We start from the raw sequence: 12,929 nt of genomic DNA, 5'->3' as shown, positions 1-12,929 counted from the left end.
CCAGGACCTCCGCAGCATCCAAGATGGCTTATAAGATGTAGCATGAATCCTATTGGGTAGCCTATAGCTTCCACAGTATCCTGGGACCATTATTAGGCAGAGAGGAGGGAGATGATAACATTCAGGAAGCCTCAGGTTTCCTTGAGATAAAAGATTTTGCCCTGGAGTAATGTCTTTATTAACATGGAGATAATGCTTCCAAAGGAGGGAGTCAGCAGTCTAGGATGAACAGAGAAGCTTTCCTGGAGGAAGTGAGTTTGGAGGCGTGGAAGTATGTTTGTGAGGTGTGGTGGTGCAGATAAAAGCCCGAGTCTGGGTGAAGTCCTGGCTCGGGTTTGCAGGTGAGAAGAATGTTCAGGATTGCTCAGTAGCACAATCTTGGCAGGAAAGCAGAACGTAGGCTCCCATGTCACAGTGAGCAGGAAGCATGACCAGGAACGTGGAGTGGCTCACTCTCCCACCTCATTCTCAGGTTCTCTCTCTGCCTTACAGGGAGAAAATAAAAATGGAGTTTGAGTCCTGTCTTCGGAGGATGATGAAGCGTTTTAGTAAGGAAGTCCATGAGAATACACACAAGGTAAGGATGGAAAGGGGAAGGGAAGGACAGGATTTCTCTGCAGTGCAGAGTCGGGTGCTCAGTCAGTTGAGCCTAGGCTTTATCTCTGGTTCTGCTTTGTGCAAGGTGACCTTGGCAGCTGGCTTTTTTCTTTTACTGGCAGTACTGGGGAGTGAACCCAAGACTTTCACATTGTGCTGCATCCCCAGCCCTTTATTATTAGTGTCTCATTCTCTCTCAGCTTTTTGTCTTCTTACTTGTGAAGTAGAAGCTGATTGTGCTGCCCAGTTTGGAGGGCGCTATGAGAATCAGGCCATATTCTACATAAAGTAGCTTGTAGTACAGTGCTTGACGAGCACCAGGGCTCAGTAACAGGTATTCATATCCCATTTCCTGTTCCAGCCATGTAATAACCTTGGTTCTGAGTGTAGTGGAAAGTCTGTGCTCATGGCCCTTGCTGGTACCGAACTTTCATACAGACCTGGTCCACTTGTGGGGAATGAGAATTGCATAGGTTATTCCCAGAACAAAAGTCCAGAATCTGACATGCTGCATAACTGAAAATTTTTTTGCTTTCTATTTGGGGGTTGGGGCTAGTAAGGATCTTGCTGTGTGATTCACGCTGACATTGAACTCATGGAGATCCTCTTGCCTCAGTCTCCTGGGTCCTGGTATTGCCTCAGGTAGGCACCACCACACTTGGCTAAAAAAAACCCTTAAACTTTTTAAGTTTTTCAGATTTTGAAGCATTTTGATTTTGGCTTGGAATTAGAGATGTTCAGCTAGTCAGAGTCTATTCACTTATTCCAAAATCTGAAGAAAAAAAAAGTCTGAAATACTTGAGGCCCAGGCATGTCAGCTAAGGGACACCCAGCCTGCATTTCCTACAGTGAGGAGACCATGGGCTCAGCAGAGGAGTGAGAGGACTTCAGAACAGGAGTTAGTGTGGTGCTCAGCAGTGGAGAACTGACCAGGGGTGTGAAGTGTTCTGGTAGGAGCCAGGTGGAGGGCCAGGAGAAGCTGTGGGGCACTGCGTGGAGCAGGAGGGCTGGCATGGGTGGAAGAGATACCAGTCCTACAGCCGCCACAGACACCCACTTCCAGAGCCTGGGGTTAAATATGACGGCTTTGTCTCTGTCATCTCATGGTGGGGCTGTAGATGGACGAAAGAAAATCCGAGGTGACTAAGGTTTGAATCTTGCATGAGGGGAAGGCAGCAGCATTAGTGAAAATAGACTGTTAAGAGAGAAAGAAGACCGATTTTGACAGGAAAATGACACAAGGTGTATATGGGAAGGGAAAGACAGCCATAATATTTTAGTAGGTAGACATGCTGGGGTGGTGAGGGAATGGAGGTGCAGGGTGTTGTCAGAGGGGGCAGAGGAGTTGGTCAGATGCACCCTGCGGTGGAAACAGTGCCATTGAGGGCCCACCCTCCCTGAATCCACAGCTTTTTTATGTCCTCTATCCCCATACCCTTCCTCTGACCTCACAGGAACAGCCCCCAACACTGAATGTTTCTCCTGACCTGTCTAGGACAAGGCCTCCAAAGGAATAGTGTGTATTTCAAGTTTGCAGGTTGGATGATTTTTTCAAGGGAATGAGTATATGGAGAGAAAAAGGGTGAAGATGTACAGTCTTGTACAATGGTTCGTGCTGGTGTTTCTATTTCATTGTGTGGCACTAAGCACTTCCTGCCTGCAAACCTCTCATATGGTGACCCAGCCTCAGCTAGTTTCTGGCCTGCCTGCCTTCTCTTCCCTCTGCAGGTTCACCTGCTGTGCCTCCTGGCAAATGGCTTCTACCGAAATGCTGTGTGCAGCCAACCAGACCTGCTAGCCATTGGCCTCTCCATTGTCCCAGCTCGTTTCACCAGGGTACCACCTCAAGATGTGGACTTGAGCTACCTCTGCAACCTGGTAAAGTGGTAAGGTCCTATGCCTGTTGCAGAGGTAGGGTGTTTCGGATGCTTGGCCCAGGTGCTCAGGGTAGGGAAATGATGGGGAACAGGACAGGCAGAATCCCTGGCAGGCTAGGGGGTTGTCCCAGCAGGCAACATCTGGATGGGGTTTCCATGCTGATAGGCATTAGCTCCATACGCTCTGAAGAGCAGGGCCGGTCAGGCCTGCCCTGATTTGACCCCTCCCCTTTTGGTTGTCTTGGCTGTGAACAAATAGAAATTGCCCTTCACTCTCACCACTGTACAGGGGGTGCCTGGTTTCTCCCCAGGTTCATTGGAACATTTACTGTTAATGCGGACCTTTCAGTGCCTGAGCAAGGTAGCCTGCAGACCACACTGGAAAGGAGATTCGCTATTTATTCAGCACGAGATGAAGAAGAATTGGTTCATGTAAGTGACCCTTTGGGTGGCACTGTTAACTGATGGTAGTGAACATGGATTTTATCCCTAGGGGATCCATTTAATCTGTGTGCTTACATTTGGGATCCCCAGATTCCCTGCTTGGAGACAGAGACCAGACTTCTTATGTATGTGGGGGTCAAATGACCAGTGTCTTGGTCTCCTGACTCCGTTTTGAGGAGCCTGGGGTATCTGCAAGTACATCAGTGCTGTGGTACGAACACCCAGAGAAAACCATTAACATTTAGGGTCGTCCTGTTGAGTTTATTTCTGTGTGTGTGTGTATTTTTGCAGAACCAGTGATTGGACTCAGGCCCTTGCACTTGCCAGGCAAGCGCTTATTCAATTGAGCTATCTCCCCAGCCCCTATTTGTTTTCTTGTTTTTCTGTTTTAAAGCAAAAGTGGGAGCTTACAGTGTATTTTTATTTTTTAATTTTTTTTGGCAGAACTGGGGATTGAACTCAGGCCCTTGTGCTTGCCAGGGAAGCACTTATTCTACCAAGCCATCTCCCCGGCCCCAGATTTTTGAAAAGAGCAAATTTATTGACCATTGAGTATAGTCAGAATTGTGCAGCCACCACCTCTATCTCCAGAATGTTTGTATCACCCCAAGGGAAACCTCATGTGTACCTATGAAACACACCTTCATTGCCATCCCTTTCCTCCTGCTTTGTGTGGCAAGCACCAGCCAGTTTGCTCTCTGTCTCTGGATTGTCCTAATCTGAGTATTTCATATAAAAGAAATACAACGTGTGGCTTTCTGTCTTTTACTTCACATAATGGTTTCAGGGTTCATCTGCAGTGTATCAGAATTTTACTTTTATTCATGGCTGAATAACATTTCAGTGCACGTATATATTGCGTTTTGTTTATCCATTCATGGACATCTTAGGTGGTTTCCAGCTCTTCACTATTGTGAAGGGTGCATGTCCATATGTACATTTATTTGAGTACCTACTTTCAGTTCACTTGAGAATGTACTTGGGATGTGCTGGGCCACATGGCACGTTGTGTAACTTCCTGAGGAGCTGTCACGCTGCTTCCTGCAGTTGCTGCCTAATTTATGGTCCCACCAGCAATGAGCAAGGGCTCCCATCCTCCAGATCCTCGCCACACTCCTTACAGTCTGCGTCTTTGGTTCCAGCCATTCTAGTGAGTGTCAGGGTTGTGTCATTCTGATTCTGATTTGCATTCCCATGACTGATGAGGATGCTTGTCCTTAGTGGGCTTTCAGCTATATGTCCACAGTGGAGAGATTTCCCTGCGGACCCTTGCCACTTTTAAACTAAGTTGGCAGCTGTTCAAGTGGGAGAGCGCCTTTACACAGCCCCTCTCGCTGCTTTACAGATGTCTCCTCCCATTCTGGAGGTTGTCTTTCATGAAACACTGTGATACACAAGAGATTTTTGTTTTGATAAAGTCCTCCTTCCCTATTTTTACTTTGTCATTTGTTTTTGGTGTCGTATCTAAGAGTTCACTGCCAAAACCAAAGTTGTGAAGACTGACACTTTTTTTTTGGACAGGGTGTACAGGGTCTCGCTGCATAGATCAGGCTCGTAGTGATGCTCCTATTTACAGCTTTTCAAATGCTGGGATTACAGGCGTGCGCCACCATGCCCAGTCTCAATCACCATCTCAGCACACTCCGGGGGCGAGGCTGGCAAGGCAGACCTGGGGATTGAACTCTTGGCCCCATGTCTGCCTAAGCAGGCGCTTTAATCCGCTGAGCTATTTGGTCGGCCCATAAGACTCACACCTATATTTTTTTCCTAAACATTCTTTTAAGTGAACATCCAGTTGTCCCAGCATTCTCTGTTGAAGAAACCACTGTTTTAGGCCAGGGAGATGGCTCAATAGAATAAGCGTTTCCCTGTCAAGGGCAAGGGCCTGAGTTCAATCCCGGGTTCTGCCAAAAGAAAGAAAGAAGCCACTGTTTTGACCTTTTATATCATTTTCATGGTTAGTATTATGGCTTGTATCTAGATGTCCTCCAAAAGCCTCATGTGGTCATAGGTGGGGCTTTTTAGAGGTGGCTGGTTCTAGGGTGTATGATGCTGATGAGATCAAGGGTGTGGGATTACTAAATTAGTCCACTAATTAGTCTGGCATTGTTCTGGCTAGAATCAAAGTTGCCTCACCCTGGGACTATGCTACCTGCAATGAGCAAGGGTTGTTTCTTGCTGCTGCTTCTGTTTCACTGCTTTATAGCTTTGCTGTCTTCTGCCCACCATGAACTGTTTCTCCTCTGTGATGCCCCTCTGCCCTGCCGTCCTGCCTTGGAGCCTGCCAACTGTGAACTGAAGCCTCTACAAAAATGTGAGCCTGGGAAGATAGCGCAGCAGTCTTAAGTGCCTGCCTGACAAACACAAGGACCCAGGTCTAATCCCTGATACCACATGCCATGCCGGCACCATGCTGAGCCGGCCACCAAAACTGGCATGGTGGCATATGCCTATAGTCCCAGTGCTGGGGAGGATGAGAAAGGATCATTATGAGTTTGAGCTGCATAGTGAGACCCTGTACCAAAGAAAGAAAGAAAGAAGAGAAAGGGAAAGGGAAGGAAGAGAAGAAAGAAATTTTATTTTTAAAATTTTTTTTTAAATTTTTTTATTTATTTGAGAGAGAGAGAGAGAGTGTGTGTGGTGTGTGTGTGTGGCCAGCTCAGCCCACCAGGGGGCGGGGCTGGCTGGCATGTGGTGCTGGGGGATTGAACCGCGGTCCCTGATGCTTTGCTAAGCTAGTTCTAAGTAGGTGCTTTAGACCACTGAGCCATCTCTCCAGCCCCAAAATTTTTTTTAAAGATGAGCTACAATAAACCAAAATTTCCTCCTTTACTTTGGGTTTTCAGTATTTGTCTCAGCAATGAGAAAAGTAGCTAAGACAGTTGGTTACTGAAACTAATTTCTTAGTGGGATTGGTGCTTTTGGCCCTCATTAAAAATCTGCTGGGTTCCTCTCTGTCCCCTGTTCTGTTGGTCTGCACTCTTCTTCATGCCAGCACTGCACTGATACTATAGATTTGAATAGTGTTGTGTTCTTCATGGCCAGTACTGCTTTGGTTGTGGGGTTCCTCTGGAGTTCCACGTGAATTAGATGGTCTGCATTTTTATTTCTGTGATAAACCTTGATGGAGTTTTGATAGTGATTGCATTGAGTCTGTGGATTGATGTGGGCAGCTTTGCTGTCTGGTGGTACAGGCAGTCCTCGTTTAATGACCAAGTATCCTATGGCTAGGTCATTAAATGAATTGGTCATTAAGTGAGGAGTTGTATAAAGTATGTACATTACAATATGCAGCACAAAGATATACTTAAAGGAAATCAACTTCTATTTACGTAATACTTCCATATACTATAGTATATAGCAGAACATAAAATTACAGGTCTCTACTGTACTATATGTTACAATGAGCAAAAATTATAGCACTATATCAACAAGGTGTACTGTATAAAACAGACATTGAGGTTCCATAAACAAAATGTACAGAACTGTACAAAAAAAAAAAAAGAGACAAGTTGTCAGTTTGAGTACTAGGACGTAAGTCTCACAGCATGCCTTGGTCATAAGTCCAAACAGATGTGAAACAAAGAATAGCAGTAGTAAGTTTTCCAGTTCATAAATATGACATCTCTCCTTATATTTGTGTCTCTAATTTCTTTGAAATCTTTCCCTTTTGTTTCTATTTTTGCTATTATTGTTCTGTTTTGTTTTTTGGTTCTAGGGAGTAAACCCAGGGCCTCACATGTTAAATGTGCACTCTGCCATGAACCACACCCCTACCCTTAAAAAGAAAATTGAATCTTTTCTTGCCCTTGTACCCACAGTGTGCTGAATTTTTGTTGTGGCTCTAGCAGCTTTCTTGTGCATTCTTTGGATTTCCTGTGTGTAGGATCCTGTCATTTGTGAGTAGCCATGATTTTACTATTTCTTTTCCACGTTGCATGCCTTTTGTCGTTTTCTTGCTTAATTGGTCTGGCTGGGACTTCACTGACTCATTACCTTGTTTCCGAGTTAAGATAAGGGAAACTTTCAATCTTTAAGCATTGTGGTTTCATCAAAGCCCTCTACCATGTTGAGAACGTTCCCTTCTATTCCTGGTTTCCAAATGTTTATATCATAAGAACATACTGGATTTTGTCAGATGTTGCTTGTGTTAGCTCAGCTGACCTATAGTTTTTCCTCCCTTTACATTAGTAGTGTGGTGTATTACACTGATGGAGTTTCTTATGTTGAGCCACCTTTGAATTCCCAGAAGTTCCACTTGCTCATTCCCCCCAACCCCGTTTTTTTTTTCTGGTTGACATTTTATTATTTTAAAATTAATTTCATTCTTATTTCACAAGTCAAATTTACTGATGTTTTATAACATTTATTTTTTTTTCTTTTCAAAGTTTTATTGATAAACATATAGCAATGAGACAGTTTCAAATCAAATCGAAAGCACAGTTTCAACAAATAATACACTGCATATATTCTTCTGTTTTATAACATTTAAATGTAGCAATTCAGAAATGGCAGCACAGCCCATAAGTCTATAACTGACATTAAACTCTCCTTGTACAACACTTGAGATCTTCACAAACATGGTTCTATGCTCATTCCCCTTTTAATATGTTGTTGGATTAGGTTTGCTCTAAATTTGACGTGGATTTTTACATCTAAATTTGTAAGGTACATTGGACTGCTATTTCCTTATATTGCCTTTATCTGGTTTTGGTATCAGAATAATGATGCTTTATAGAATGAGTTAGAAAATGTTCCCCTTTTTGTTTGGAAAAGTTCATGAAAGAATGATGTTGATTGTTCTGTCTGTTGGTACTCAACAGTGAAGTTGTGCGGACCTGCACATTGCTGTGTTGGGGATTTTTTCTATTTTGACTCAGTCTGCTGCTAGAAGTCTGTTCAGATTTTTCTTTCTTCTTGCGACACATTTGGTAGTTATGCTTCTAGGCATTTCTTTTCTCCTAGATTATCTAATCTTTTGGCACAGGGATTGCATGGTTTCATAACCTGGTTTTTTCACCCTCAGCAGTGCACACTGACAGAGTGCTTGTCAGAGGTGGTGACTGTTAGTGCCTGGGCAGCAGCAGGCTGTTTCCAGAGCACTGTCACACCATTCTCTTATGTCTTGCTCCTAGTCCTGGGAAGAAGACAAGGCAAGGATAATTACAGGTGAAGTAGCCTATCTCACTCAGCTTGTGGCTGACACTCAGCTGTCCAGACTCTCAATCTGTGCTCCTGTGCTGGGCTCTGCTCCCAGAAGCTGAGACATGACTGTTGGTGCGACAGTGTCAGACCATAGACATCAGTTAGATAGCCCATGTTTCCCAGTGGTGTCCCTTTTCTGTTCGAGGCTGTGTGTTGTATGTAGTGGCCATGTCACCTCAGTCTTCTCCAGGTTGTGATGCTTTTTTGTTCTTTCCTTGCCTTTCATTACCTTTGTACTTTGTGACTCAGAAGAAATAACCCAAAATAATTATTTTTCAAGCTATAGCATGACTTCTAACCTTCCTTCCTCTAATTTTCACTGCTAACTAACTTTCTAGGGTATCATAGTGTATTAGTCAGCTTTCCTGTTGCTGGAACAAAGTACCTGAACCTTAGGGGGAGAGGTTTACTTGGTTCTCAGTCTCAGCCTGTGGGCAGCTGGCTCCAAGGCAGGAAGAGGATGGCAGAGGGGCCTGGTGGTAAAGGTGCTAAGCCTGCTGCAGCCAGGAAGCAGAGAGGGAAGGGAAGATTGAGGACAAGAACCCAGCCTCCCGGGTCACACACCCACTGACAGCCTCTAACCAGGCCTCGCCTCCTACCACTGTGCTCAGCCATACCTCATGCATGGATGCACCTCTGCAGTCCAGTGACCTTCCAAACACAGGGAGGCTTGGGGGACATTTTAGATCAAAACCGTTACACAAAGTAAGTGATGAGGGTGGTTGGGCCTGTGTGGGGAGCTCTGCTCACGCACGTTGGTATTTGTTGCTGGGTGGAGGTCCAGACCCTGAAGAGGCTCCTGTCCTTACAGCTGCCCCTTCCAGGTGAAAGGATTATGTGGGGAAAGTGGGAAGTAGAGAACACAGGTGATCTGATAATACTGATGTTTTCTCCCTTTCCTTTCAAAGTAGTATTTCATTGTGTTTTCTTTTAATTACATATTGAATATAGAACAATCAAAAGATAAGTACTCAGGCTGGGGATTTAGCTCAGTGGCACGCCTGGTAAGTGTGAGGGCCTGAGTTTGATTCTCAGTACCTCCTCCATCCCCTACCCACCCCCAAAAAGATAGGTACTCAGGGACAAAAAAGAACTTGTAAACACCTATGACATGGTGTGTGAATCCTTTTCCAAATATACATGTCTGTATTTATTTATTTTTGGTATTGGGGATCAAACTCAGGACTTCGTGCTTTCCAGGTAGGCACTTAAGCTGCTGAGCTATCTCCCTACCCCTTACGTGTCTGTGTTCATGTATAGTTTTTCTTAAAAAATTATGATCACATACTATATTTTTAAACTTTTCTTTTAATATATGACTAACATTTTCCATTTTTCTATGAAAATAATCTCAGCATCATTTCTAATAGTGTCAGAATTCCCATGTCTGGTGGGGAGGACAGTTTGTTTGCTTTGACCTTTTCTGTTTCCCTATTGCAAACAAGCAGCCAGCAGAGTTGAATTAAACAAGTCCTTTCCTGTTTTCTTGGGATGGACGTGATGCACCTTGTCCTTACAGATGTTCCTGCTGATTCTGCGTGCCTTGCAGCTCCTGACCCGACTGGTGCTGTCTCTGCAGCCCCTTCCTCTCAAGTCCTCTGTGGCCAAGGTGAGGCTCCCAGGGGCTTCCAAGAACAGGCCAGCTGATCGAAACAATAAAAATCATCAAGCTTAAAAAGAATTTCGTTGCTGCCATATTTTTTAGAGTATTTATTGGTAAGAGCTACATTCATGGAGTCTAAGCTCTTTGGAACTGGCCTTGCTCCTGCTGTGCAGTAGATGGGGCTGCAGACATGAACAGTATATAGTACCCCAGGCTGGGCTGTGCACCATAGCCCACAGGAGGCCAGGCTCTGGGTGCTGTGGTTTTGTTCTGTGAGTTGGCAGAGTAACCCCGTCCTTATCAGTAGGGTGAATGAGAAGTGGGGACTCTGGATTTCAAGGCACTCCAGGAAACAGGCCCAGTGCTGTCTCATTTGGGTGGGCTTTGAAGTCCAGCAGTTCAGAGGTTGACTAACAATTGCTGTACTCCTAAAACCACAGCTGAGGTGAGTTCCTAATTTTTGTTGCATAATGCATGTGTGCAAGATGGGTATTTCTATTGCTGGGGAAGCTGAGACTCATAAAGTAAATAATTTGCCTAAGTCAGTAACAAATGAGACAGCACAGGAATTCAGAACCAGATTTGTCAGTTTCTGAATCCTTTGAAAAGGAATGGTATTGCGGCCTCATCTGAGGGGTGACAGACTTTAGCTGGTGCATACCTGACCTTTCTTATAGGGGAGCCAGCAGATCCTGTGTGACCCTGGGCCACCTGGGACACTGATTTTCTACCCTGATATTTACCCCTGTTTGAGACTGGGCTTGGTGGCATATGCCTGTAATCCCAGTGCTTGGGAGGCTGAAAACAGGAGGATCACTACGAGTCTAATCTGTGTAGTGAGACCCTGTAGACCCTGTACTAAATACATTAAAAAAAAAAAAAAAAAGTATGAGCTGTCTTATGAGTCACAAAAAAAGGAAGAAAAAAAACTGCTTCTGTTTTTCTGCTTAAGGAAAAGAAACTTCCTAAGAGTAAAACCACAGAGGATTCTGGAGATGCCCCAGGAACTTCCAGTCAAGCTGCAGAGAACCAACCTGAACGGCAGACCAGCAAAAGAACCATGCAGGGAAAAGCCTTTCTTAAGGGCCCTGGCAAGGCAGATACCAAGGGGAAGAGGAGGAAGACAGCCACAGGCAGCATGAAGCAAAGAGAGCCTTCCTCCAGTGAGGGCGAGGTGGCTGGGCCTAGAGAGCAACCTCGTCGCAGCCGGGCCCGGTATAGGGCCCATAGGGTATCTTACAAAGAGGAGAGCGGGAGCGACCCAGCTGCCAGCAGTTCTGACTTTGAGCCTTCCAGCGAGGAAGCCCATTTTTCCTCTGATGAGGGCTCTGAACCTGCCCCACCCAGGCAGAAGAGAGCTCCTAATCTGCAGTGGACAAAGGTTGGCTCCAAAAAGGACTCCAGGACTCGGCCAAGGAGCCGCCGCCAGCACCCAGCATCTTCTACCTCTCTAGGCAGTAAGAGAGGGAAGAAAGTATCCCAGGACAATGAAGAGGCAGGAGGGAAAGCAACTGGTGTAGACCAGTGGCTGGAAGTGTTCTGTGAGAAGGATGCGAAGTGGATGTGTGTGGACTGTGTGCATGGGGTAGTAGACCAGCCCCGGGCCTGTTACAGATACACCACCAAGCCCGTGACATATGTTGTGGGCATTGACAACAATGGTTGGGTCCGAGATGTCACTCAGAGGTATGACCCAGCCTGGATGACAGCCACCCGCAAGTGCCGGGTTGATGCTGAGTGGTGGGATGAGACCTTGAGACCCTACCGGAGCCCATTTGTGGAACGGGAAAAGAAGGAAGATTTAGAGGTAAGGCCTGGGCCACAGGCTCCAGGACACAGTGAAACAATATTAAGATTCTTTACATTTTTGAGTATCATGTGTACCCAGCACTGTTGGATATTTTAGTTTAGAGGTTTTTTGGTGGTGGTGCTGCTGCTAGGGATCAAACTCTGGGCCTTGTTCCTTCCTGCCAGGCAAGAGCTCTGCCACTGAGCCACATGCCCAGCCGTGTGTTGGGTATTTTAGCGTGCTGCCTCATGAAGCTCTCACAGGCACAGTATAAAATGAGTTATCAATGCCTTAGTGTTTCTGGCAAAATGCTGGCAGAACTGAGCCACTAAATGGCCAAGTCTTTGAACCTAGCTCTATGTGGCTTTGAAGGCTATGTACTTTTAGTCATTATCCAGGAATGAATTTGGAACTTCAGAATAATTCATGCAGATCAGCCGGGTGTGGTGGTCCACATGTACTACCAGCTATTTGGGCAGCTAAAGCAAGGAGGATCCAAAGTTTGAAGCCAGCCTTGACTACATGGCAAGTTCGATTTCAGAAGAAAAACTAAAAAGGCTGAGGAGGTGGCTCAGTGGTAGAGTGCCCCTGGGTTTGATCCCCAGTACTGAAAGAAGAAATTTATAGAAATCACGTAATTCATAGCAAATGAAAGAAGGAATAACTCACTGTCTGGCCACCCCTTTACCTTCGGGCATGCACAGACACATGGACAGGCAGTTGTCTCCTGGTAAGGAGCGGCCATGATTAAGTCCCATCAGTCTGTTGAGGGGACCCAGCAGGAATGGAGCACATTAAAGCCATGTCACTGGTCTGGAGCTGCCACCTACCAAGGCAAGGATATGAGCTGCTTGTGCACGGCAGCTCCATGTGGGAGGAGTGCACATTTGTATGTGGGCTCACACTGCAGTGCCAGTGGTGGCATACTTCATTCCATAGAGCCTTGCTTTAGCAAGCCTGGTCCTCTTACTTAGCGGTGACAGACAGAAATGGTGTGCATGGTTTTCTAACCCACCTCAGGCGTTTGCAGCTACTCACTCCAAAGGCCAGGCCTCATTCCGGTTGGGCCTTCCAGGGGAGCTTGGTGAACAAGTATAGGTCGAGGGGGTGTGGATACCCACCAAGATGCAGCACCCTTAGAGAAGTGCTCATGAGGGTTATGCTGCAGGCAAGTCCACATCCTGTGAGAGCATATGGTGGGAACAGTGAGGACACAGGCAACTTCATTGAGAAACACCTTTTACCACGTGGCTTGCTTTCTCTAGAATCACTAGAGCCTATCTGCCATGCTGGTTAAAGAGTCTGAGGATTGAGTATAAGTCAGATGACTTTCTTAATTCATTTAATTCTTCATTGCTTTTGGTGAATCTCAGCTACCCCATGGCCAGGGCTCCAGTACATCATTGGTGGTTAT

General features: G+C 45.7%; 1 protein-coding gene across 3 annotated transcripts in view; it reads left to right on the top strand.

Moving 5' to 3' along the window:
• Window positions 1-12,929, top strand: part of Xpc (XPC complex subunit, DNA damage recognition and repair factor) — a 37,080-nt gene that overhangs the window by 14,570 nt on the left and 9,581 nt on the right. For all 3 annotated transcript variants that reach the window (XM_012512655.2, XM_023706368.1, XM_023706369.1), the window contains exons 5-9: window positions 493-577; window positions 2,326-2,483; window positions 2,786-2,906; window positions 9,643-9,732; window positions 10,679-11,533. In XM_012512655.2, coding sequence (XP_012368109.1) covers window positions 493-577; window positions 2,326-2,483; window positions 2,786-2,906; window positions 9,643-9,732; window positions 10,679-11,533 — 1,309 coding nt within the window. The remainder of the gene's footprint in view (window positions 1-492; window positions 578-2,325; window positions 2,484-2,785; window positions 2,907-9,642; window positions 9,733-10,678; window positions 11,534-12,929) is intronic.

Source organism: Octodon degus, unplaced genomic scaffold (assembly GCF_000260255.1).
Source record: "Octodon degus isolate 3935 unplaced genomic scaffold, OctDeg1.0 scaffold00254, whole genome shotgun sequence".
Lineage (NCBI taxonomy): Eukaryota > Metazoa > Chordata > Mammalia > Rodentia > Octodontidae > Octodon > Octodon degus.
This window is presented reverse-complemented; position numbering and strand designations above follow the sequence as displayed.